The sequence below is a fragment of the Fusarium vanettenii genome, assembly GCF_000151355.1.
Source record: "Fusarium vanettenii 77-13-4 chromosome 6 genomic scaffold NECHAsca_33_chr6_1_0, whole genome shotgun sequence".
Classification (NCBI taxonomy): Eukaryota; Fungi; Ascomycota; class Sordariomycetes; order Hypocreales; family Nectriaceae; genus Fusarium; species Fusarium vanettenii.
This window is the reverse complement of record NW_003315852.1, coordinates 95363-120969: the sequence shown is the minus strand read 5'-3', so window position 1 is coordinate 120969 and position 25607 is coordinate 95363. Positions and strand designations below refer to the sequence as shown.

Genomic DNA, 25607 nt, shown 5'->3' with positions numbered 1-25607 from the left:
ATCAACACCGATGTTCATATTTTCCACTGCCTAGGCCAATCGGATAATGACTGACTCATTTTGATCATGATAGGTTGGATGACAGTGTCTTGAACTATAGAAAGAGCCCCCTAAAGCCTCGTCAGGTTGTGGGCAGCCGTAAGTGACGTTGTCGTTACAGAAGAGCGCGATTGAGGGGTCCCACAAGATGGACATCAGAGAACTTGACAGTTTTCCTGTCTCTGTGGATTGAAGAGTACTGTCAATCAGTAAGTTAATCACGGAGCCCGCGGACGCCCGCGCGGGTGTCCGTGGAGGGCCGAGCACACGATGACGCGCCAGTGTTAAGGTCATCCCTGGCCGTAATTGGGTGAAACCATGCCACTAGTGAGATCTCAAGGCAACAACCATCTCTTTAGAGGGTTGGTGTCTTTGTGTTGGATTAGAGTTTGGATTCTCGTATTGCCAGGGTCAAAGAACGACGCAGCCACGCGGTTCATGCGCGTACAAGCAAACCCAGGGACCGGACTTGAGCCTCAAAACCCTCTTCCAGAGACGGGGATTAGCCAAAAACTCCGCAGCCATATCATAATAATCAGGGGCAAAGAACCGTATATAAGTCACTGTCATAAGTCACTGTCTTAGTTGTTTTATCGCATACCTTACCAGTAAACATAAACAACCTCACTACATCTATTTCATTATGACTGGATCAGATTCCAATGCTGAATTGCCCGTAGCAAAGACTCGCCTACGCCGGCTTGGCTGCCTGTAATATCTTACTCCCCTGCGTATTTGTATGAGATGTGTTAACAAGTCTTAGTGAACTGTATCAATCCGCCCTTCACAATGTCCGACACTACTGCGGTACTACTGTCACTTGCCGCTATCTCCTCCCTCCACCATTGGCGAGTTTCGACATGCAAAAAGAAGTAGTGCGGAAGTTTGAAAATGCCGTGGCACAGACTATACTCCAGTTTCCTATGCTGCAAGTTGGACTTGTTGGCGAGAGCACGAGAAGGCCATATTGGGTCTCGCTTCCGACAATCGATCTGGCCGATCACATCCATTGGCATATTCTCGCTGACTCAAAGCGCTACGACGAGCAGTACAACGCGAATCTTCTCTATCAGCTTGATGCCAAATTCGAACACTTGGAGACTAAACCCGGTTGGAGGCTTCTTCTCATGCGCACTGAAACAGACGGCTTCGTTGACGCCATGTTCGTCTGGAACCACGCAAACTGCGATGGAATGAGCGGCAAGATTTTCCATCTCTCACTCTTGGAAAGTCTTGATCGACCCACCAACTGGGGTTCCTTTCTTCCGGACTCGAGCGCAATCCCGGCTGCCTTGACCGCGCAAGATCTCCCTCTTCCTCAGGAGAAGTTGGCCAAACACCCCATAACTCTCGGGTTTGCTTTTTCACAAGTATGGCATACCTTCGGTCCATCGTTACTCTCCTCCAAGTCGGCAAAGGCCACGTGGGCTCCTCTTCAACTCGGGTCATATGCTTCCCAGACAACTTCTTTTAGCATCCAAAATGCAGCTCTTTGTCGCATTCTTGGTGCCTGTCGTCAGCATGGTACCACTCTAACTGGTCTTCTTCACGGCATCATTCTAGCATGTTTAGCTTGCTACGTCCCTGAAAAGAAGGCCCGCGCTTTCACCGCCTCTACTGCAATGGACCAGCGGAGATTCATGTACCCCGAAAAAGGCAATGCAGCTGATACCCAACGGAAGGTGCAGAACTGCGTGTCGACTATCCACCATACGTTTGACTCCGACCTAGTTGCGGATATTCGAGCCACAGCCCGGGCCAACAACTGGGAAAACCAACCTGTGCGTGATCTTGAGAGGGAGATATGGTCCGCATCAAGGATCTCCCGTGGGGATATCGAGGAAAGGTTGAACGCCGGCCTGAAAAACAACATTGTTGGCTTGATGAAGCTAGTGCATGATTGGCAGGAGTATCACGGAGATCAAGCAAAGAGGGATCGCGAGCTATCCTGGATTGTAACCAATCTCGGTGTTATTGATGGAGAAGGCGAGTCAGGGACAGATGTGCATGATGGGAATGAGAGGTGGTCTATAAATCAGGCGAACTTCGCCTTGAGCGCACACCTGGCGGGACCATTCGTGCAGGTAAGCGCCCTGTCTGTCAAAGGCCAGGATTTATGTATCAGCCTTTCCTGGCAAGACTCAGACGAGGGCAACGAAATTTGTGCTCAACTGGCTCAGGGTATGGAAGCCTGGTTGGGATTTCTTGGGCAAAGCGATATGTAGATCACCATTCATTGCTTCTTTAATTTGAAACATGGGCATTGTAGTAGATTGAGTGTTGAACCAATCTATCATGGCTATTCCACAAAAGAAAAACTTGAAACCTCGCAATAATTAACAGGCCCGCCTGCTAAAATTCTCATCCTCCTCGAGCAGAACCACGGACAGCCCGAACCTTCTCGATGAGGAACTCAGGGGCAGGGCCACGAGCATCAGGACCATAAGCCAAGTGAGGTGCAGCAACGATCAAGCTACCAGTACAAACGAGATCCCCTGTATTGCAGAAGACCTTGGTCCTGTCGGCAGGGTAGTTGGGGATTCGGCCACGGTTCTGTAGGTTCTTGGTGTAGCCGAACAGAACAGTTCCGGCGATCTTGTCACGAATGGCCGAGTCGAGGTCCTCGATGGAGGCGGCTGCAAGTGCAGCACCCTGGCTGTAGCCACCGGCGATCAAAGTCGCGTCAGGGCACTTGGTGTTGGCCTGCTGGAAGAGACCAAGCATCTCCCTGATTGCGGCGCTAGAGGTTCCGCGAGGGAGAGCATTGTCTCCAAGAGTGGCTCGGTAGGCACCGCCAACGCCCTGAATCCAGACACCGTCCTTGCCGAAGGCGGACTCAAGGTTGGAGGCAATGCTAGGACCGAGAGTTCCCTAATGGATGTGTAAGAAAAGTGATGTTGTCATGAGAACAAATTCTACGAACCAAGTTGCCCGTCTCTGTTGAACCTCGGGCATAAATGAAGATGACATCGGCGCAGGAAGCGCTATTGCCGTTGATCAGATCGTCGCGAGTTGTTCTACCAAGCTGGCGCGCCTCAAGCTCCTGAGCAGGGTTAGAAGTAGGCAGAGCCGAAGCCGTGGCGGCGAGAAGTGTGGTGAGAGCGAAGAATTTCATGGTGAAGATGATAAAGAGTGAAAAGGAAGAGGCGAAGAGTTGAAGTGAATGTTGATGAAGTGAAGGTATGTGTGGTTGTCTGGTTCCGTTCCCAGTGGTCTGGAACAACGATATTTAAGCTTGAACAGATGAAACTATCATCGTCCAAGCTCTGAAATCGAGCCTCGGCTCGCGATCCATTTCCTCGGTTTCTAGCGTCAAGAGAGGGGCAGTTTTCATCAAAGGACGTCAAAACTCTTGATACTGGACCATGCGCTCGCAGCTATGAGTCGTGATAGTTTCAGGCAACCTAGTCGCTTCAGGAAACCACCCCGTGCCCCTCCCCGCAAGCTCTTCCGCTTCTAGTTGCAACCCGTGCCGATCGCTAAACCGGTAGGATGAAACGTTCCCCGCAAACATGAAAGAGCCCAATCAGCGAATATCGGCTGTTCAGCTGTCACTTTGACAAGCGTGAGTTTGGTTTTAGAGATGAAACCTCGGGAAGGCCGCTTTGCCTATTCTGTTACACCTTGCGAAGAGTGTCAGAGCGCGCATAGACACCACCTACCTGATGGTGGAGAGGCATCAGGAGCTTTTACGAGTGCCTCTTTACGGTGATTGGAGGGTTTTGAGATCAACAGATCATGCCAAGCTTGGACTCGTTCATCCGCAAATCAGCGGCTCGGATATTTACCGACCTACCTGACCCTGCCGCTCATCATGGGTGGGTCAACCTGCCTACCTAACCTAGAGAAACACGGAGCATCGTTGGATCTACTCAAATGGGAATTTCATTCGAGCTGTGCTTTTAGGGGGTAGAACCCTCTCTTTTGATGCAAGGCGTACCAGGAAGGAGGCGATGGTGTCAGAATAAGGCCCAAGATTTCATACCGTTCCCATCTCATCTCAGTGACAAAAACTATTCAGACGGGTCATTTTGACCTCGGTTTCAGCTTCTTGTGCCTCCACACAGCTCCCCTTCCACTTAAGCGAACACCTGACACTACCATGACTTTAATAACTATCAGTTGGAGTGTCTCCCCCTTTCCCTTTGTATCCCGTAACTATTTGTCGAGATGAAAAAAAAAAGCTCTGAAAGAAGTACACATACCTTTGAATGGAAAGGTTTACGCTTATCAAGAGAAGACCCAAACAAGGTGAGCAATATGATACAGGAAGCAACAAGAAAGAATAAAGGAAGAGGCATTGCATTGTCTAACACCCCGATGGGAGAGACGGACAGAAGGGGTATAGATTTCGTGCTCGTGACATGTTGTTTGATATAGACGGACTGGCTTTTCGCTTGGCCATCAGCCATCAAGCTCATTGGAGAACGCCCTCTCACTGCTCCAAACTCTCAAGGCGTGACTGGGATCTCCTTGGAAATGCTAAGGCGAGGCAAACTACTTATCGCACCACACGACTTTGCCGAGGCCCAATTCAGCATTGTACCGATGACATGGCCCCTCTCCAATCCAGTTTGCCTCGGATGGTGGCCGTGGTAGTGATGACCAAATTGTACATTAGAGGAGGCCGTGTGAATGTCTACATCTATACGTACTCGTGACTTCTCATCCGAAACGGGTAAGGACAGCAGGCCCCCATCGAGATACAGGATAACATGATCAAGCTGGAAGATGCTCTAATCTCCATCACCAACTTGCAGTCCAGCTATGTGCGGCCGCCTTACCTATGGTACGATACCGAGACGATAAGAGTCCTTGAAGATCTTGATTATTTTACTATCTTTCTCTCCATCATTGTAGACGACGAGAACCTACAGCAAAATCTTCACCATGCAATTAACAACTTTGTAACCGGCCTAGACGCGAGAGGGACGGTTGCATTGCTGCATGACACGCACCCCAGATTGGTGGACAATATGCTTCCCGGAATTACTTCTGGGATACAGAAAAGGGGCATGAGAGGTATGAGTGTGGGAGAGTGCTTTGGTATACGTCTAGCTGGCATCCCAGACCCTTGAAGAATGCATTACTCAGTTGAGCACGTTACATCACGACAGCAATACAAGATGGTGAGCATAGCCTTTTATTCGGTGAATTTAAACATAAACCAACTTCTTTGTTCATAATAAGTAATGATTAGTTGCCAGCTTTCGAACCACGAAGTTCACAATGCCGATTGTTGCAAGAACCGTTAATGTTCAGTGGCTGGTTCGCTGATTTCACTTGGTTTAATCATACTATGCCCTAACCTTGTTATTAGGTGTTGGCCTGTAGCCTGCTTGGAGGCCAAGTTTGAGGCCAGGTCTGAGAAAGCTCGGACTGTGCAGTCATTGGGTGCGGATGCGGTATGATGAAACATGGTGCTGATTGGAAGACGCCATGCTTGGATGGTTGGGGCAGCTGTGAGGCTGAAATGTGCAGCTTTTGGCGCCCAATTGCTCGGCGTTAAGCATGAACAGAAGGCAGCAGACGCATCTGCTACCTACTTAAGTCCGCCACTCTTCCCTTGAGTTTGAACTGTTACTTATCGACGACCAATCTCTCCGGTAGAGGAAATGACAGAACCAACCCACGAAAATCCGTCGTGCGATGTTTGCTTCGACTTCAAGTTCTCCCCGCAGCGTAGCCGTCAAAAGTTCGGCCGGCGGTGGAGAGATACGCCAGGCTTGAACTTTTCGTGGAGGCAGATTCAACAGCTTGAGCGGTCGGGTGCTGAGGTATGTCAGTTATGTGGGTTTATCGTTGATGCAGTATCATACTTTGAGATGCTCCCTGCCGACGATTCGACAATTCATCTCTCCATCACCGAAGCGGGCGCAGTTGCGGTATTTTCTCCATCCTTGTCCATCACAATGCAGATTTATTACACGCCAATCGGTCAGTTCCATTAGTACAATAATTCCCAGTAGCCTTCTAACATGTGTCCCAAAGACCAACCGGCCATTTTGGAAGGGCTCGTCAACAACCATGAAATGAGTTCATGTGCGGGCTCTCAGGAGGCGTATATATTCATCGAGTCCCGCCTTGCAAAATGTTCTCGGCATGCATTCATCGTGCCATCCTCCAATACGCGACGTTCCAACCAGACTTATTGATGTCGGCTCACTCGGCGATAGTGAGGTACGACTTGTGGAAACCACGTCCACGGCGGAATATCGTTATGTTGCCCTCCGCTATTGTTGGGGACAGTCCGAAGTAGTCAAGACTATATCAACAAACTACAGAATTATGCAACAGGGAATAAAGGTTTCTCAGCTTCCGAGAACGATCCAGGATGCGATCGAGGTAACTAGGTTACTCAGGCAACGGCATCTGTGGGTCGATGCTATCTGCATCATCCAAGACTCACTATCAGACTGGGAGTATGAGTCAGCTAGGATGGCTTCTGTGTACCAAGATGCTTACTTGACCATTGCCATCGGGACCGCAAGTTCAGCAACAGAAGGGTTTCTACACCACCGGCATCTCGCTGCAAGCCAGAAGCCTTCCTTCAGGGCTGAGTGCCAATACGGACAAGGCAAAAAGTTCATTCTGGGTGCAAGGATCATTCCCGACAAAGCGGCACATACCCAGCAGAGAGACGGCGGAGAGGAGTTACCTCTATATCTCCGAGGATGGACCCTTCAGGAGAGCCAGCTCTCGAGGCGACAGTTAACATACACCGAAGAAGAACTCTGGTGGATGTGCTTGGAGGAGTCAAGTTGCGAGTGCGATACTCTTAGCAAGGCAGAAGAACGATCTTGGGGAGTGGATAGTGGATTCAAGTCACTGCTGTCCATCGACAATTCGGATCAAGCTTTCGAGCACTGGCGTCTTACGATGTTCGGGCTCAGTTAACCCATCAAGGGCCGGGCTGCAACTATAATAAAGAACAGATCTTTGGCGTCTTACAGTCGACAGGTACCTGAGTCGCCACCTGACTAACACGATGGACAAGTTACCTGCAATCTCAGGAATCGCACGAGTTGTTCAAGACATCACTAAATCTTGATATCTGGCGGGGATATGGTCAAAAAATCTCAGCTATGACTTGGCTTGGTATGCCGCATCTGGAGAAATGCTCTCGTGGAGCTCTGAAAGGCTTGTCCTTTCCCAGTATCGCAGGCCAACCTTCTCTTGGGTTTCGATCGACGAAAAGGTACTGTGGGAGAAAAGATTATGGGGTTGAGTGCCTGCGAGCCCCTTTGCCCTTATCCAGGCTGAATCGACGGTCATGGGCAAGAACCCCCTTGGCGTTGTCAAGAGCGCCTACATCACTCTACATGGTCTTACGTTGGCCACGACGCTGCGACTCGGCCCGATGCGAAGCATGAGCCAATCACTCACCTACTATGTACGGAGGGGTACTCAGGATCTCCACGTACAGGCAGACACCGCTTTAGAGATATTCGAGCTGGTAAGCCAAGGTGTTGTTGAAAGAACTGTTCGGCGGTCACCCCTTGGCTCGACCAAACATCCAGCTGTGTCTGAGAGTCCCGTCCTTCTTCTGCTTCTAGGGCATGGCCAGGGCGTATGGGCAGATCATCAAGGAGACGACATCGAGAAGAAAAAAGCACTGAGGATGTATTTGGTTCTAGGGAGGTCGCCGGTGGATGTAACAAAATATGAAAGACTGGGCAGAGCGACGGAGACCTACAGAGATCTGGAGGGGTTAAAGTCTCTTGAGGGCTTGGAGGATTTGGGGCAATTCGTGGAAAGGACTCTTACCATAATATAGGTACCAGTTGGAGGCGTGTCGACTGTATTGGATGCGGCCCCTGCTGCGGTTGGTCGAGGACCCTTAAAGAGTACATTACGAGATCGTGGGTGAGTTCAGGGAGTTAACGTCGGGATAGGATGCTATGATGTATTTCTAATGTGCCTTTTGTTATAGTTGAAGCCCGGTCCTTGATGGGTTAACTGAGCCTGAAGATCATCATGGATGGGATAACCGAGCCAAAAGTTCGCTGCCTTCATACGTCCATCAAAGAAACGGACAGAAGGGTGCATGAGCGGGCCTATCGGAATGAAGCTACGGCATGGACTGTCTGAGGCCAAGTGCAGAAGAGATTTGGGGATTTTTGGCTTGTGTAGACCGGAAGCTGAGGTAGCCCAGCGCCAGCCTGTCGTGTCCGCGGAGATGCTGTATCGGGGGTACACGTGACAAAAAGAGATAATCAACAAGATCCTTCAGCCTGACCCTACCTTCCGACAAGCCTCGGGTGTGCTTCTTTCGTACCCTATCTCAATTGGTTTACTACCCGATATCAAAGATACGGCCCAAGATAGTGCTGAATTTTTAAATCATAATTGGCGTGGTTTCCGACGTTGAAAGATAGCTATCTGATCATCTCCCATTGCCGGATATCAAATATCCAACCCCGCAGCCAACGTTGATAACCTCAACATATAAGAATAGAAACATGACGAACCTCGTCTATTGGACTTTACTCTGCAGACATCGATTAATATTTTGAACATCATCATGATTGACTTTACTCTTACCCCATCTCAGGCGGAAGCCCGACAGAATGCTCGGGAGTTTGCCTCAACTATCCTCACGAAGGCTGCTGCTGAATACAGCTCTCATCAGGACCAGAAGTCCCGCTTCCAGGCGACTCGCCCATTTTATAGCCAAGCAGTGAAGCATGGTCTGGTCAAAGACCAAGTTCCTATCCCATTGGGGGGCACCTCGGAGAGTCTAACTCACTCCGCCATCGTCCTCGAAGAGTTGTTCGCGGTTGAACCCGCTGCCTCCATTACAATCGTCGCAACGGCCTTGGGACTGATGCCACTCATCCTGGGCGGCACACCTGCTCTTCAGGAAAAGTTCTTGAAGCCTTTCCTGTCTATGCAGGGTGAGCCCGTTGCCAGTCTGATGCATTCGGAGCCGAATGGAACTGCCAATTGGCTCGAGAAGGGAGGACGAGGCCTCCAGACAACAGCTAGAAAGGTTGGAAATGAATGGATTATCAATGGCGAGAAGGTATGTGGCCTTTGACTCCGCCCGGATAGCTACTAATCCGTATCCAGCTTTGGACGTCGAACAGTGCCGGTTGGGATGAAGAGGGAGCTGCTCTTGCGTGCGTCGTGTGCAGGCTTTCCGATGATGCCTCCAAGCCCCAAGACCCTAACGTTGACCCCGCTTCACTCATTATGATTCTTCTTGTTACACCGGAGGTCATCGCAAACAACCAGAAAGGAGCATACCAGGTTCTAGGGGAGCCGGAGCTTGCGGGCCACCTCACCACCTCTGGCCCACACACTCGCTTCACCGAGTTCCATGTTCCTCACGAAAATCTGCTCTGCCCTCCCGGAGCGGGTGTACCTATCGTCGAGACAGCTTTCACCATGTCCGCGGCCCTTGTCGGTGCGATGGCTGTTGGTACAATGCGCGCAGCTTTTGATGAAGCCCTTGCCTTCGCCAAGTCTGACACACGCGGTGGCTCCAAGCCCATCATTCATCATCAGAGCGTGGCCGACAAGCTCATCGACTGCAAGATGCGAATCGAAACCAGCCGTCTTCTGGTGTGGAAAGCGGTTCACACGCTTGATGACCCTGCGGTTGATTGGAAGGTGAAGCTCGAGTTCTCGATGCAGGCCAAGATTTATGCGACAGATTGCGCTGTCGACTGTGTCGTGGATGCGATGAAGGCGGTTGGCATGAAGTCGTATGCAAAGGACATGTCGTTCCCCAGATTGCTAAACGAGGCTATGTGCTACCCCTTGTTTGATGGGGGTAATATTGGACTTCGTCGACGGCAAATTCAGAAGCTCATGATTGAAGACGAATACAAGCCATGGGAGGCAGCCTACAGCTCTCGGGTAGTAGAGAAAGGGCGATTGTAGGATCGGACAGTTATGCTTATGATATCTCTCTTGATGGAACAGGCTCACCAAAGTCTGAGATTGCTATGTACTGTTGTAAAGCAATCCGGTATTTACATTTGTCAAGTTAAAGTCTTGCTATTTCCCGGAAACTTTCCAAGAATCTTTTAAACAGCCATGATGTTTTTTTTTAAAGTGAAGAAACTCTCATTTATACCTAGCATCGGCCGCGCCCAAACATCTAAATACAAAGGCAGCAGTACTGAGGCTGCCTTGTTACTCGCTATGACCAGCCGCAGCAGATGCGCTTTCCACACCTCAAGAGATGCTGCAATTTTAACTGCCAGCAATGAACCCAACCGAGCAGCTCTTCAAACATACCGCCCTGGACACGACTAAGAATGGAATTCGCCTAGTCCGTGTCTCTCCGCCAATCTCCCAGACCATATGTTGCACCATAGAGCAATTCAACGTTAATAGCTACCCACCATATCGAGCACTGTCGTACACATGGGGTCCCCCAAGCCCAACACGAACTATTGCTCTCAACGGCAAGCAGTTCCAAGTCCGCCACAACCTTTGGAAGTTTTCTGTGCATTTTGCAATCGAGGCCAGAAGGCGAGGGTTTTCTTTGGGTCGACCAGCTGTGCATCGACCAAGCGAATATCCATGAGCGAAACCATCAGGTCAGGTTGATGGAGGAGATCTACAGGGGTGCGAGAGAAGTTGTGGTTTGGCTCGGCATTTCAGATGCGTATACCAAAGAAGCCATCAGGTTCATTAACCGTTACGTCCAAGACTCGCCGCCATCACCTACCATTGTACACTCTCTACGATCACTCTTCACAAGGTCGTATTGGAACCGTCTCTGGATTGTCCAAGAGATCCTGCTCGCACCGGCCATTGTTGTACTTTGTGGAGGGGACAAAATAGACTGGATGAGGCTGGAAGAATTTGTCAGGGGCGGAAGAAATCGGAGCGGATGGTGGATGAAGTGCAGGGGAATCGAGGACGGGAACACAATTCCCTCTCACATTTCATCCTTCATGCATTCCTCTACTTTTACTTCTGCTTTCAGTAAAGTCAAGGACAACTATACCCTTGCGACGGCCATTTTTCTCTTCAGTAACAACATTTGCGCAGACGGGCGCGACAAGGTTTACGGCCTAATGGGCATTGTACATCGGGGAGAGCGGTTAGTCATCGACTATAATAAATCCCCGCAAGACGTCTTTCTAGAGGCGTGCAAAGTGATAATAACATCGGGCAGTAGCATACCGGCCTTTGTCGAGCTGAAGAGTGTGGGGTTGAAAGAGTTTAGAGATAGATTTCAGCAGCTTGGGAGGGGAATGAATGTAAAGGAAAGTACTTTGGAGAGGAGACTAAGGCGACTTGAGAGGTGGTTCAGAAGACATAAAAGATTTTATTAGCAATTCACACTGGTGGTGCATTCGGGTCAGTGTTGGCACGTATTTGTAGGTGCGGCCTCGGGTCTTTGTGAAATTATCCTCGATTTGAAAAACCTGCATGAATTTTCTTATTAGCAAATTCAGCTTTACGATGTACGGGAGTGGACCAGTTCAGCCATCGATTTATAGCCCATGGAGCCAGCTATTGGGGATTTTTTCGATGGGCATGGCAATAATCTTGAGTTTTCGCCGTCTTGAAAACCTGTAACTCACCGGAATGCGGTTTCGCTCTTCTGGTTTCAAATAGCCCAAGACTCCGTAGATCTTATCTTAAGGATCTAGGCATCCGTGTCGTCAAGTTAATCGGATAGCATGCTCTAGGCTAATGCCCAGCTTGATGTGGCCAGGTCAGAATAATCGCGGACCATGGGAGCCCAATGCAACTGACATGACGATTCCCTCCTCGTGGTATGAGTGCGCGAAGGGAATTCGGAATCCACATTATGTTGGTGGTGCCGGAGAGCCGAAGATATGACTGTGAGCGCAGAGATAACTGGACAGATCCACCATACACATCAACGGTTCGACTGTAGCACACCGCTTGGATAGTCCATGAGCAGAGTCTTGTAAATCTCGCATCGTCGGCTGGCTCGGATCTCGGGGTCGTGGGGCAGTATAGGCAACATGGCCGAGTAAGTTATAAGCCTCAATGATGCAAGACATGCACCTATGGCGAGTATGACCAGGGCCAATTTCTCTAGCCAACCCTGATCCCAGTATGGATGACGCGACCGCCTGGGTCGGAGATTCGACCGCTCCAGAGAAAAGTCCATCTCCATTTATGGCAGTACACCCGAGAATTGAACCATGGCAATTGGAGCGCAAAATATTTACAAAAGAACATCATCCATTCAATTATTCCAGCTATCATACTCTAGGTATCGTCAATCCCGTCATCGTTGACCCATCTGCCTCATGGCTGTCACAATCGTGTTTCGGCCCGGTTGATGGGGCATGGTTCTACCCTAGCCTTGCCTCCATTAGTATATAAAAGCTTGGGACTTGCATCGCAATAGGCATTACAGACATTCGGTACCCTGGATATCTCTCATTATGCGGCTCTATCCAATCTCCCTCTTGACGTTTCTCAGCCCTCTTGTGGGCGCGAGTAGAGGCCCGTTCTTGGAAGAGACAGGCGACGGCTCTTGGGTCATTGGCAATGATCTATGGAATGTCACCCAAGGACCTGTGTATGCCAAGAACCTCTTTTGGCAAGGCATCCCTGGAGCAGATCTGGTCGGGTCTGCCTCTGGCCACTATGTCGGATATGGTACGTCGTCTTGTCTTGAGGGAGTCTAAAGCTAATCTTGGTTCTGTAGATGGAGAAAGCAACCTTGTCTTCACTGACGCCAAAGTGGCAGCAAAAGGGACGCACTTTATTGACGTCAGCTTTGAAGCTACGGCTGGAGACCTCCACTGGGTCATCTTTGACGACCTCTCCGGAGCATACCAATACTTTGTCAACCGCGCCCTGCCAGATATCAGTATCTTCCGTACTCTTTGGAGGCTAAACCCAGACTACTTCACTCACGGGCGAACCCATCTTAAGGACGAGCCACTACCTGACTTCTCGCTCTACTCTACGGGCACCAACGTGCAAGATGAGACCTGGCAACTCGCCGATGGATCATTCATCACGAAGTATGACTGGTCCAACGCTGTCAGGGACCGCGACTTTTATGGTGTTTACGGCTCAAAAGTCGGATCCTGGTGGATTCATCCTTCAACCGAGTACTACAACAGCGATCACCTCAGCCAAACTTTGACTGTTCACCGGGAGAGCAAGACTGGCGATGCTGTACAGCTCAACGTCGTGCAAGACACTTCTCACTTCCGTGTTGGCCAAAAGACTGCCCAACCAGCCGGGAAGATCTGGGGTCCTTGGCTGTGGTACCTGGTAAGTCTTCATTCCGCTGGCTCTGATGGACCAGTAAGATAACCCTTAGCAGAACAATGGTAGTCGAGTCGACGTTGCACACAGACGGCAGGAGGAGCTTCGACACTTCCCATACAACTGGCTTAACAACAAGGCCTATAGTGCGAGAGGCGGCGTGCAAGGAACTCTTCGCCTTTCTGACGGCCGCCCAGCTTCCAATGCAGCCGTCTTCCTCGGTGACGCCGACACTTCTATTCGGCCATCTGTTCAGGGAAGCAACTACTACTATACTACTTACACCAACGATAAAGGTCGGTTCTCGTTCGATGACGTCCGAACTGGGTCTTACGGTCTCTATGCCTCGTCAAACGGAGGAAAGCTCGCGGATGTCTACACCAACTTCACCAAGTCAGATATCACCATCACCAAGGACAAGACCCTGAACTTGGGTCAGCTGAACTGGAAGGTGAAAGATAGAGCCAAGCGGATCTGGCAAGTCGGGGCCTTTGACAAAACGGCGCGAGGATTCAAGAACGGAGGGGTTCCATACCAACATGGCGTGACCGAGGATAGCCCTGCTAACTTGACATTTACCGTCGGCAAATCTCAAGACTCAGACTGGTACTACGCGTCCTCCGCGATCGGAACGTGGACCATCGAGTTCGAGATCTCAAAGGAGGACATTGCCGCCAACAAGGGAGCGCTGCTGAGTGTTTCACTAGCTGGATACTCACAGAGTGCAGCACTCAACATAGACGTCAACGGAAAGGTGTACGGCTCGTTGAGCAAGGACGTCTTGACGAGTGACCCTGCCCTCTACAGGTCCGGCAAGACTAATGGCGAATGGCGCTTCTTTCAGTACGAGATTGAGCCAGAGGTGTTGAAGGAGGGCGTCAATACGGTTGGGTTTACTGTCACACGGTATACCAAGTGGAGAGGCTTTCTGTGGGATAGCATTATCTTGGAGTGGGCGTGAGAAGACGACGTTGGAAGAGCTGTCTAGGGAGAATTGGGAGTAGTCGTTACATAACAAAGAAAGCCCCTTCTACGCTAATATACATAGAAAAAGTCCGGGTTATTCCTATCAGTGAGAAACTCCGGAGCCTGTTCCCGGTCAACCTCACCACTGTCTCGAGCCACCATGACCTTTCTGTTTCGTACGCCGTAGAGAATCCTGGTCAAAATACTGACAACGACGGATCCACCACAAACACAGAACACGGTGACTTTGGCTGGAATATAGCCTGGTGCGTCCCTGGCCTGAAATGTTTGAGGGCCAATAATATTAGCAATGGAGAACCCGATTGCAATAATGGCATTCGTAGTGACCTTCTTCGTGTATCCCTGAATATTGGCTCCCACCAAGGCATAGATCAATGCCAGAGGTGCCACGTCAAAGTTGATCAAATAGATACCAGCGAGGGAGCCAGCTTGGCTGTCCGGATAGAATGACATCAGTCCTGCTCCAATAAGAGTGGGAACCATAAGGAGACAAATGGCAAGCCAACGTGGGAATCGGTACAGGATGGCGAATGCGCTGAGCAAAGTGGCAGCTACCGATACCAGGCCAGAGGGCATGTTCAGCAAAGCTGCTTGTTTCGGGTTGTATCCAAAACCGCGGATGAGTGTGGCGGAAAATGTTGTGATAATGCCAGATGGGATGACAATGAGGATCGTGTTGAGGAAGAGAAGCCAGACCTGTAGATCCTTGATGGAATCCCAGATACCAGAAGCGTGAAAGACCTTGGCGCCGTTTCCTCCCTGATCAGCACTCAGTGCCTCTCGAAGCACGAGCCGCTCGTGTTCGGAGAGGAACTTGGCTTCTTTTATACCCGAGGGCATCCAGAAGACGACGAGAAGGCCAACCAGCACGTTGAAGGCCCCAACCGATACAAACATGATACGCCAGCCCTCAAAGCTGCCGACTCGGCTACCATGTTGAGCCGCAAAGGAAATGAGACCTCCGACGGTTTGCCCAATGCCAAGACCACAGTACCAGATGCCAGTTCTTGGGGTGGCTTGGCTTCTGGTATACCATTGCGATGTTATCATGATAAGTGCAGGAGAGATGACTGCCTCAAACATGCCGAGCAGCGTCCTTGCAGCTGTCATCCCAGGGAAGTTTTGAGCCGCGGCAGAGCAACAGATGACTGCGCCCCAGAGAATCACATTGACGCCGAGGACTTTGCTGACGGGAAACTTTTGAATGAGGAAGCCTTGGGGAAACTCGGCCACTGCGAAACCGATGAAGAAAGCCGTGGCCATCCACGAAAAGTCATTTCCCGTGAAATTGAGCGTTGTTGAAAGGCCCATGATGTTGGCATAGTTGATGAGAACTTTGTCGAGGAACTGGAGGAAGTAACAGACGAGCATCAAAGGTACAAGATGGTAGTCAACTTTGCGAGTGATGGTTTTCAAGGATTCGTTGGTCGTCATGTCCCGCACCGACCCCATGACGATGGATGGGGGGTCCTTGTTCGTTGGAGTCTTTTCCATGTCGTTGAGAGTCATGCTGACGCTCCTCGGATGCCGGTGATCTCGAATGTTAGACTATTGTTGAGGTGTCAGTAGTGTCCGATGAGGATGGTCGAGGGACTATGTTTGCTTACCTGTGAGTGCTCACTGGAGTTTCGGAGTTGATAATAGGTCTCGACGAATGGGGCTGGCAAGTGGTGGCAAGATAAATGTCTGGCAATGAGAAGTGATTGTGGCGTGATGTGACCAGATGATGCCGCAAAGAAGGAGTCGTTCGTCAACTTAAGTACTTGAGAATCGCGATGCGACTCTCAGATCGCGGATGTCAGGATATCTTCCAGTGATAACACGGCGCATTGGGTTTGCCGAGCTCAACCAGGCCTGGCCAGGCCAATTCCCAGGCAAAAGAGAAGATGACAAGCTCTCCCCAAACGGGCTAGACCGCGATAAGCTCTTGTCTCGTGCTTGTGCGTCCAAGCCAACGCCCAGACCCGAACCTCCCTTCACCTGTTTGCGGGGTAAAGACCGAGTGGCTCACCGTCGTTCCGCTAATGCAGCCGTCGGATCGGGGTGGAGCCAATATTCAGACTAGTCCGTCGCTTCAAGCGTTGCCGATAGGGGTTTTGAGTTTATCATGACGATAACGATCCGCGCGGTTGGCGGATGCGGTGTGGCCAATCGACGTTCACGCGGAATTAACGAGAGTCACGCCATGAAGGAATGTCGGGCGTCAAGGAGGCCATTGTCTTCAGCTGATGGAATCGAGTGTGGATGAATAATTGCTCGGACATGGTCGCCAAGTCCCTTCCGGTGAATCACCTTTCGACGTCAAGTTGAGTATTTTACTCTTGGACTTCTCTATAGACCTTCATTTCACTATAAGGGTTCATATCACTACCAGAATTATTTAACTTCCGTGTTACGATACGCTCTTCGAAAACCTCCGCATCAACCCGAAATATTCTTTCGATTCATCGACGCAATACTCACTTTCGGACCAATATGCCTTCACGCACTCAAACATCTCTCTCAATCGGCATCATTGGGTCTGGCCTCGGCGGCCTCTCTGCCGCCATTTCTCTCCGTCGGGCCGGTCACCAGGTTACCCTATACGAACGCTACGACTTCGGCGGTGAAGTCGGGGCGTCTCTGTCTGTCGCTTCGAATGGCTCTCGCTTCTTAGAAGAATGGGATATCGACATTCCTGCGGCCAAGCCCGTCATTCTGAAAAACCTCATCCGTCACGATTACTCGACTGGACAAGTCGAAGGCACATATCCCCTAGGGGACTATCGCGAACGCTTTGGAACCGACTACAACAACTTTCACCGCATCGATTTACACAACCATCTTAAAGAAGTGGCACTGTCCAACAGTGGGAAAGGGTGCCCTGCTGTTCTGAAGACATGGCACAAGGCGTCCAAGCTTGAACCTGAAACGGGGCGAATCACGTTCAAGAATGGCACAGAGGCAACACACGACGCGATAATCTGCGCTGACGGTATTCGAAGCATGATGCGACCAGAACTTGGCATCATTCCACAATTTGTACCAAGCACGTCTTGCTGTTATCGCTGCATCATTTACGCTGACAAGCTCCGCGAGCTGGGCCTTGAAGAATTCATAAACAACAATGCCATTGAGTTCTGGGGTGGTGACACAAAGACCAAGATCGTCCTCTCAGCATGTAGCGACAACAATGTTGTCTCATGCTACTGCTTTTACCCTGCGGAGAAGAACGACCTTACAGAAGACGGATGGAACATCTCGACTACGGGGGAAAACCTTGCGGCTACATTCCCAGGATTGGATCCCAAGCTCATCACGCTGTTCCTCAATGCTGAGGATATCAAGATGTGGCGACTGTACAACCATGATCCTTACCCTTACTGGACCAAGGGTCGATGCACCCTGCTAGGAGACGCTGCCCATCCCATGATGCCTGACCAAAGTCAAGGTGCATGCATGGCCATCGAGGATGCCGGTGCGCTGGGCATTCTCTTTTCGGAAAAGTACTCTGATTTGACAGTTGAGGAGCGTTTGAAGCTTTACGAAGCAGAAAGAAAACCACGGGCAACAAGAGTTCAAGAGGCTAGCAAGCGTGCCAGAGAAAACCTCAATGAGAGAATTGGATGGTCGAGTAAGAATACCAAGCCTGGCATGTTGACGATTGATGAGGTATGCGGTTATGACATGCATTCTCACATTGCTGGATTGGTCGCCGATCTGAATGCTTCGTCAACCAAGGTGGAAGCCAGCTCCTGATATGAGATTCACAATGAAAGTTTATTAGGTACATCTTTCTCTGAGATTCTATAAATTGACCGAGTTGCCATCAGCACAGTCTCTGGCCAATGCTCTCTCCTCTGCCGTAGCCTCATTTGCATCTCCGCCAGCTCACTATTATGGGACTCAACTTGATACAATGAGCGCCTTCAGCTTATGCTAGCATTCATACGAACCTAGACTTTGGAAGTGACCCCCAACTATTGATTATGCGATGAAAACCTATTCTTACTTGCCAGGTTTGATTGCAAGGCAACGCGTAGTGCAACCAAGCAAAGGTTAGTAAAGAGCCAAGCCACCCATCTCCTCGTATCGGATCCTCGCCCAATTAACTATAGGCTCAGTTTCTCTTCTCTTCCATACCTTTTCCACTAGTTCCCTACTCTGATGAATATACCCAAAGCCACAAGTCCGCTCCATAACCATCAGCCTATCCTGCACGACCAATCTCTGCCCAAGAGAGTCACAAGAACCACCAGCCATAACAAGTGGAAACAACAGACAACTCTCCACAGAACTGCCATAACGGACCTTTTGGGTTGCCTCGATAATGCGTTCTACACATTCGGAAACCTTGTCGCCAAGCGAGTAACCCTCTGTGATCTGGTGTAGTCGGAGCCGAAGTGCCCATTCGTATGCAATTGTTGTCTGAAGAACGTCATCGTTGCTTGGGGAAAGGGAGGCAACGGCGCCAGCAAGTCCACCGTAGTCATAGGCCCAGTTATCTAGTTGCTCTTGAATCTTTCCCGCTTCGTGACGGAACAAAGCCTCTGAAGGTTCATCAACCCTCGTTCCTCGCTTGCTAGCGAGATTGTTGATTCGATCGACTAAATGGAACAACTCCTTTGGTATCCCGTACACTGCTGTGTCTTCACCATTGACATCCTCAGCCAGCTCAAGTGAGGTTGTCACCGTTTCATTGTCAATCAGGGGAGGTTTACATGTGCTTGTCGTAGCTGCACTGTCCAAAAATCGAGCCAACTTGACAGAAAACTTGAAATGCCCGGTCAACATATCGCCATGCTGGAACTTGAGGGTTGATAAGAGACGCTTCGCTCCTTGGAGATGAAGTTTCCACCCTTGTGAAGTGCCATCAAAAAGCTCTGTCATGCAGAGCAATAGACATGATGCCAGAGCAATGTCGACTGATCTGGCATCAACATGCGGAAGCAGACGAGCCAGAGATTGTGTTGCTTGACCTTGGTGAAACAATGCCCGATCCCGCATGCATGGTTGAAGCCTCTGCCAGTGTGTGGCACTCAAGGCCAATACGCAATGAAGAATAAGTTGGTTCGACATGGCCATTGGTATAATGTAACCAACGTAGGGATTGGATGCTGTATTGGTACGCCTCGACAATACGGAGGCGACAATGGTCGAATAGTGATTGAGTAAGGCCTTGTCATGGGGAGACGTCATGTCTGGAACTAAGCTTGGTGTGTACAAGCTGAGTGATGTATCTTTCATGCTTACCGGGGAGCTCGAGTTGGCAGGGGGTGTTTTCGGAAGCATGTCAAGCCAGGCTGTATCGGGTGATAGGCTCCAGTATGGCTCCTGAGTTGGAGCGGCTTCGTCGATGACCGGTGCATCAAAGGCAGAGGCAGATGACATTTGACAGAGCAAGTCGGCGATGCTTACGTCAAGATTCGATTCTAGATTCAACTCGAGATTCGCTTCGAGATTCGACTCGGCCGAGCCAGTTGAGTGACTTAAACTTCGCGATCTTTCCGTCGACAGGCCAAAGATTTGATCTGCATCTGACCATATTTCATTATCCCGGTCTTCAATCCTCCTCCGTCTCGGCCTTTCAGTAGGCCACGAGCACTGCAGGCAAAGCCTTCTGCAGTCGCCACAATGAGGCTTCCTACAATCCTGATCAATATGATGAGCCGGAGGAAGACGGCGTGCCAACAAACCTTTCATCGCATTTTTTCTTGCGTGTTTTGCATGTCAAGCAGCCAGTCTGCACTCTTCGTATCTTTGCCTTTGGCTTCTCAAGCAAAATGTTGTCGAAATCGTCCAAGACATGCACACGTGGTTGAGAGGCCACCGGGTTCTTGGGACGGCAGGGAAGACTCAATCGGGTGCATCGGTCGCATGGGATGCCACCTTTGCATCCTTGTTTGATCTCAGCGCATCGCAGACACGTGCTACTTGGTCGAGCGCAAAACGCCATGCTCATCACGCATCAACCGTGGGGAAGGGCGTTCAGCTTGATTGACTTGGCTTGGGCAGTTGGAAGCAGACGACGCGTGAGGAGGTTGGGGATTAGCTATCTGAAGTGGGAATGGACCGATCAAGTACTGTACCCTCGCTAGCTTACCAAAGCTTAGGGGCGGCTTGCTTCTTATCATCGGCTATGGGTGAGGGGAAAGGACGCGGTCCGTTATCAGTGACCAACTAGGCTAGATAGGGTGTAGAATGCGCGATCTGGTTACTGACGGGGCTTTCAAAGTGGCAAACTTGGTTGATATTCATTGACTCGTGCTCTGGTACGTGATGATTTGACGTTCAAGGGCACTTGCGATATCCAACTTTGAGTGGGAATTTTTCAGCTTCATGAACATGAACCCAGAGCACTGTAGCTGGTATGCCTCCTACCCTACTCCGCCCACAAAGACCCAGGTTCTCAGCATTCCGCCCTCCCTCCCTCCCAGGATCAAGTTATAGCCCATGCAGTGCAACCCGGATAGCAGCAGCCGTTTGAATTCTAAAATCCTTTGCCTGCCGAAGATCCTTGTCCATGTGCATGAATGGATGCGGCACTCCAGGAAACCGCTTGATCGTCACCTCATTCCCGTGCTCTATTAGCTTCATTCCATATGCTTCACCTTCATCTCTCAATGGGTCAGCTCCGGCCGTGTAGATGACTGTTTTCGGAAGATTGGTGAAATCTTTGGCCTTGAAGAGGTTGGCAAAGATTTCAGGAACTTGTTGCCGCTTCTCTGCGATTTGTTCTGGGGTCGAGCCGAGGGAGCTCCATTTTAGCTTGTCAAACCAGGCCAGGCGGCCCCAGTTGAGCGTTGGCGCATGTTCGTTCTCTTGCATGGATGGAAAAGGTGACTCGGACGCAGATGAGTACTGGGACAAATCGTCGATCACCGGGGTTCCGACAGCGATGAGTTTGAGAGGAATCCCTGCGTCGCGCGCCATATGTCCCAGTGCCAGACTAATGAACCCCCCAGCTGATACGCCCCCAACAGAAATGCTCGTGGGGTCGATATTGAACCTCTCAGCACCTTTCTCGTAGATGTACTTGAGGGCAGCGAAGCTGTCTGTGACGCCACACGGAAACGCATTTTCCGGCACGAGACGGTATGCGACGTCTATCACAGCAACTCCAGCCAGGTTGCAAATGTGCTTGCAGATATGACTCTCCGTGTCGAGATCACCAAGACCCCAACCTCCACCATGGTAGTCGATATGGACAGGCCATGGCCCAGTGGTGCTAGGCTCATAAACCCTCACGTTCAAATCGATACCCTCGTGAGTGGTGATATGGGTGTCATATTGACGGGCAACATCTGGCGCAGGACCAGTGCCATAAGAATAGAGGACTGAGTATTTTGATCGCAGGACAGAGAGGTCAATGGGCTTGAGCGGAGTGTTGGCAACGTTGTCGTTGTAGAGCTTCTCAAAAACTGGGTCGAGCTTGCCCTTCATGGAGGGGTGGATGGGCTGAAGAGCCTCGTGTTTCTGGTCTTGGGTCATGATGGTTGTGTTGGTAGCAACGGGGTGCGTGATGCGTTTGTGTCGGGAAGATGCGATCAGAAAATGGCGGTTATGAGGACTTGGATGCCAGCGAAACGGAGAATGAAGAAAGAAATAGATTGTATATTCAATGGGCTGCCGCGATGTTGAAGACTTTGCTTGCAGTGTCTCCGCAATTACGGTCTCTCAAACGAGTCCCATCCACGAGTGCTCAGGTCTTGAGACCGATTGCGGCGGATCGTATTCCCCGCCACAGCTGGCGGTCCGGCGGTACCTGTACCCCTTCACGTGGAGCGATTGTCATTTTCCGACGGCTGCATAACGCCGAGGACCCGACGGAAGCGAATGCAGGACCCCTCCACGCTTCGCAATCGGGTCACGTCGGGATGAACCATTGTGCTGGGTTGCTTAGCCCAATCAAGGAAGCGTTTTTGTCAGTCGGATCAGTAGATGCTGTACAAGTCTCTGTGCTGATCATAGTGATACAACATTCCTCGATTCATTCAAGAGCTATATGACGCAGTCACGGCGTCCTCCAGGTACTCTCAACCCATGCGGGGTTCGTTCCGTTCAGCTATCATTACTCTTCCGTTATCGTAAACAAATTAGCTTCCCAAAAACCTCGCCCGAGCACTTCAGCAACCCAGTCGGTCGACATTATAACCACCACCTCTTACTTGCACTGGCTCTCGAGGATCTGTCGCAGTTCCCAAGAAACAAACCTCAGTTCGAAGCCCAACAGAATCAGCACAATGTCTCACGACCGCAAGCCAATTCTCATCATCGGCGCCGGAGTTGTTGGTCTTGCACTTGCCAATGGCCTGAAAATGGTGAGAGCTCTTCCTCAATCTGGGGGTTATGTCACTCCACACGACATCCCTTCACTGTCACGCATATCGACCAAATTTGCTGACATTTTGCAAGCTCGGCATACCATACCAAATCTACGAGCGTGATGCTCATATCAGCTCTCGTGGTCAGGGCTGGGCCATAACACTTCATTGGGTCCTCCCATTCCTGAAGGAGCTTTTATCCGACGACACTTTCAAGGACGTCGAATCCGTCCAAGTCGACCCAGAGGCGGACCGTCAAGGACTCGGAAAATTCGTCTTCATCAATCTTGAAACCCTAGAGCCAAAGTTCCTCATCCCACCGGGCGATCGACGACGAGTCAACAGGGAGAAGCTACGGAATGTTCTTCTCAAGAGTGTGAGCGACCAAGTCATGTGGAGCAAGCGGCTCACCTCGATCCGTGACCAAGACGATGGGGTGGTGGCCATGTTCGACGACGGAACCCAAGCCGAAGGATCTCTGATAGTAGGCGTCGAGGGCAGCAACTCAAGCACACGGAAATTCTTGGCGCCGGAATCCTACCGAAACATTCGACTGCCCATACGATTCACGGGTGCTGCTCTTGATCTCACGCCAGAGCAAGTGAAGCCGTTGAAAGACATCGACCCTTTACTCTTCCAGGGCTGCCATCCTGTCACAGGGACCTTTTTCTGGTTCAGCATGCTCGAAACACTAAAAGTCAACGGTACCGCAGGAACAGATGGTGGGCGCTACCGCGTCCAAATTATGATATCATGGCCCGTGAGGACACCAGACGACGAGGTAGGCGTTACGGACACGGAACGCTTAGCAAACATGAAGCGACGAGCAACAGAATTCAATCCCGTGTTACGGGACGTTGTGCATAGGATCCCTGAGGGATCCGAGGTGATTGAGATCGTCCTCCAAGATTGGCCATGTCCCCAATGGGATAGCCACCGTGGCAAAATTACTCTTGCTGGTGACGCCGCTCACGCAATGACCATGTATCGAGGCGAGGCTGCGAACCATGGCATTCTCGATGCGTATCGCTTATGCAAAGCATTAGAAGCGGTGTATGGCCAAGGAAAGGATCTTGAGGAAGCTATCGGAGAGTACGAGACGGAGCTTAGAGAGAGAACGAGTGTTGCCGTCTTGTTGAGTAGACAAGCTTGCTTGGATGCACATGACTGGGCGGGGTTGAATGAAAATTCAGCTGTGCTGAAGAAAAGGGCAGTTACTGGTGTTTAGTTTTACTCCGTTGAAACCCTCTCGATCGCTAGTTGTTCACCCTCTGATGGCTTTTTAAACTAACCAGTGTGTGAATCTCATCCGATAGAGTCAATGCCTAGAGCAGATTGCTGTGTGTCTCTTCGTGTGTTCTTTGATCACATCTATGACGAGTACGTCATTGAAGAAGTAGAAAGGCCCATGGTCGCAATTTCTGTCAAAATTAAAGACGATATCTGTTTCTGGACAGATGCTTCTCAGGTCGCGCTGTTGTCAGTTTGGCACTTGTCAAAATGACGTTGACCCTGATGTGCCGCGCCCATACCAGCTTCGATCCCGCTCAATGAGACCTACAAGGCACATTCAATTCCACACGCTTGCCGACAATTACAAAAGTTTCGTAAAGGAGCTTGACCAGCTGACATGCTGAGAGACGTGACACCCTGACGCGCCACCCTGTGACTGCGCGCCGGACCGCGCTCTGCTCCACTTTGAGATAGAGCTACTGCACCCGTCGCAACGTCGTCTTTCCGACGGACTGTCCACTTTTACCAGACTGGGGCGACAAAATGATAGACCTAGGAGGGCCGTGCTTGGACAGGGCCGGAGCTGCCATAATCAGATGGGTTGTATCTTTTAACTCATCATTGTGGCCATCGAGCTCTGTTATCCTGGCATCTCAGACCCGTTCGTCACCCCTACAATCAATCATTTGTCGGTATTCTTGTCACTTACTCTGAAAATGCCGTCGGCGCTTCCGAAACCCATACTGCCTCCCTCTGTGGTCGTGGTCACAGGAGCCAATGGCTTCATAGCCCAGCATTGCATCGCCTTGCTTCTCTCCATGGGATACAAAGCTGTTGGCACTGTTCGGTCTCCGTCCAAGATTGAGCAAGTCCACGATACTCATGAAGGACATCCTAACCTTTGCGTTGTGGTGGTTGAGGACATTACGTCTGTCGAATCCTATGTTTCTGCCCTGGAGCCTGTTCGGCCGAGCGCAATCTTGCATCTCGCCGCCCCTTTTCATTACGACACGAACGATCTGGAAAATGATCTTATGATACCTACCATCAAGGGTGCAACAGCCGTTCTTTGTGCGGCCGAACAACTCGGAGGTGTAAAGCGCATTGTTCATACCAACTCATTCGCTGGCATCTACGACGCCTCAAAAGGGCCACAACCGGGCAAGATTTACACGGCGAAAGATTGGTCACCGCTGACCTATGAGGATGGCGTAAACGCTCCTGCTGCAGCCATAGCATATCGAGCCAGCAAGACTGTTGCCGAAAGGGCTGCATGGAAGTGGATGGACGATAACCCATCGGCAGAGTTCGACCTTGTGAGCCTCAACCCAGCCATGGTGTTTGGACCATTTCTGCCCGGCGCAATCCCAAACAGTCCAGAGAAGCTCAACACCTCCAATCGAATCGTCTACGATGTTGTATCTGCCGGAGAGCATGGCGCGATACCCGATACACGAGGCCCAGTCTGGGTCAGCGTCAAGGACGTCGCGCTCGCGCATCTCAAAGCTCTTCAAGTTCCCGAAGCCGGCGGGGAGCGATATCTTTTGGCTGCAGGAGTATACTGCAATCAAGAGATCGCCGATGTTGCACGAAAGACAGCGGGGGAGCACAAGGCCAAAATTCCTCAAGGGTCTCCCGGGTTGAGACAGGCTGACACGCATTTCGGTATTGATGCTAGTGAGACCGAGAGGGTCTTGGGAATTGAGTGGCAGGGTTTGCCAGATGTGCTGCCTAAGTTAGTATCACAGTTATTGAGTATTTAAGGGCGAGTATTATATGCATAGGGCACGCAGGAGCTCAGTACGCCTTGCGGCTGTC

The 25607-nt window shown here is 50.7% G+C and overlaps 10 protein-coding genes across 10 annotated transcripts; 7 read left to right on the top strand and 3 right to left on the bottom strand.

The window, feature by feature from the left end:
• Positions 1-682: 682 nt before the first annotated feature.
• On the top strand, positions 683-2264 carry NECHADRAFT_94006 (uncharacterized protein; the record flags this gene model as incomplete). The annotated part of the gene is made up of 2 exons (XM_003042568.1): positions 683-750; positions 803-2264. The coding sequence occupies 2 exons, from the start codon at positions 683-685 to the stop codon at positions 2262-2264; spliced, it is 1530 nt and encodes a 509-aa protein (XP_003042614.1).
• A 136-nt stretch (positions 2265-2400) lies between these two features.
• NECHADRAFT_81019 (carbohydrate esterase family 5) lies at positions 2401-3154 on the bottom strand (the record flags this gene model as incomplete). Its single annotated transcript, XM_003042478.1, has 2 exons — positions 2401-2910; positions 2963-3154. 2 exons carry the CDS (start codon positions 3152-3154, stop codon positions 2401-2403), a joined length of 702 nt encoding a protein of 233 aa, XP_003042524.1.
• Positions 3155-6141: 2987 nt separating this feature from the next.
• Positions 6142-6936, top strand: NECHADRAFT_81018 (uncharacterized protein; the record flags this gene model as incomplete). The annotated part of the gene is made up of 2 exons (XM_003042567.1): positions 6142-6219; positions 6337-6936. 2 exons carry the CDS (start codon positions 6142-6144, stop codon positions 6934-6936), a joined length of 678 nt encoding a protein of 225 aa, XP_003042613.1.
• A 1627-nt stretch (positions 6937-8563) lies between these two features.
• Positions 8564-9927, top strand: NECHADRAFT_81017 (uncharacterized protein; the record flags this gene model as incomplete). The annotated part of the gene is made up of 2 exons (XM_003042566.1): positions 8564-9064; positions 9112-9927. The coding sequence occupies 2 exons, from the start codon at positions 8564-8566 to the stop codon at positions 9925-9927; spliced, it is 1317 nt and encodes a 438-aa protein (XP_003042612.1).
• A 2501-nt stretch (positions 9928-12428) lies between these two features.
• On the top strand, positions 12429-14227 carry NECHADRAFT_106167 (uncharacterized protein; the record flags this gene model as incomplete). The annotated part of the gene is made up of 3 exons (XM_003042565.1): positions 12429-12645; positions 12695-13272; positions 13325-14227. The coding sequence occupies 3 exons, from the start codon at positions 12429-12431 to the stop codon at positions 14225-14227; spliced, it is 1698 nt and encodes a 565-aa protein (XP_003042611.1).
• Positions 14228-14301: 74 nt separating this feature from the next.
• Positions 14302-15762, bottom strand: NECHADRAFT_42164 (uncharacterized protein; the record flags this gene model as incomplete). Its single annotated transcript, XM_003042477.1, has 2 exons — positions 14302-15600; positions 15634-15762. The coding sequence occupies 2 exons, from the start codon at positions 15760-15762 to the stop codon at positions 14302-14304; spliced, it is 1428 nt and encodes a 475-aa protein (XP_003042523.1).
• Positions 15763-16728: 966 nt separating this feature from the next.
• NECHADRAFT_42305 (uncharacterized protein) lies at positions 16729-17991 on the top strand (the record flags this gene model as incomplete). The annotated part of the gene is made up of 1 exon (XM_003042564.1): positions 16729-17991. One exon carries the CDS (start codon positions 16729-16731, stop codon positions 17989-17991), a length of 1263 nt encoding a protein of 420 aa, XP_003042610.1.
• Positions 17992-18813: 822 nt separating this feature from the next.
• Positions 18814-21723, bottom strand: NECHADRAFT_21564 (uncharacterized protein; the record flags this gene model as incomplete). Its single annotated transcript, XM_003042476.1, has 4 exons — positions 18814-19685; positions 19775-19884; positions 20167-20351; positions 20698-21723. Coding segments are annotated over 4 exons (2193 nt in total), but the record flags the coding sequence as incomplete, so codon positions are not given.
• Positions 21724-22475: 752 nt separating this feature from the next.
• On the top strand, positions 22476-23784 carry NECHADRAFT_81011 (uncharacterized protein; the record flags this gene model as incomplete). Its single annotated transcript, XM_003042563.1, has 2 exons — positions 22476-22553; positions 22648-23784. The coding sequence occupies 2 exons, from the start codon at positions 22476-22478 to the stop codon at positions 23782-23784; spliced, it is 1215 nt and encodes a 404-aa protein (XP_003042609.1).
• A 721-nt stretch (positions 23785-24505) lies between these two features.
• On the top strand, positions 24506-25552 carry NECHADRAFT_42074 (uncharacterized protein; the record flags this gene model as incomplete). The annotated part of the gene is made up of 1 exon (XM_003042562.1): positions 24506-25552. One exon carries the CDS (start codon positions 24506-24508, stop codon positions 25550-25552), a length of 1047 nt encoding a protein of 348 aa, XP_003042608.1.
• Positions 25553-25607: the final 55 nt, after the last annotated feature.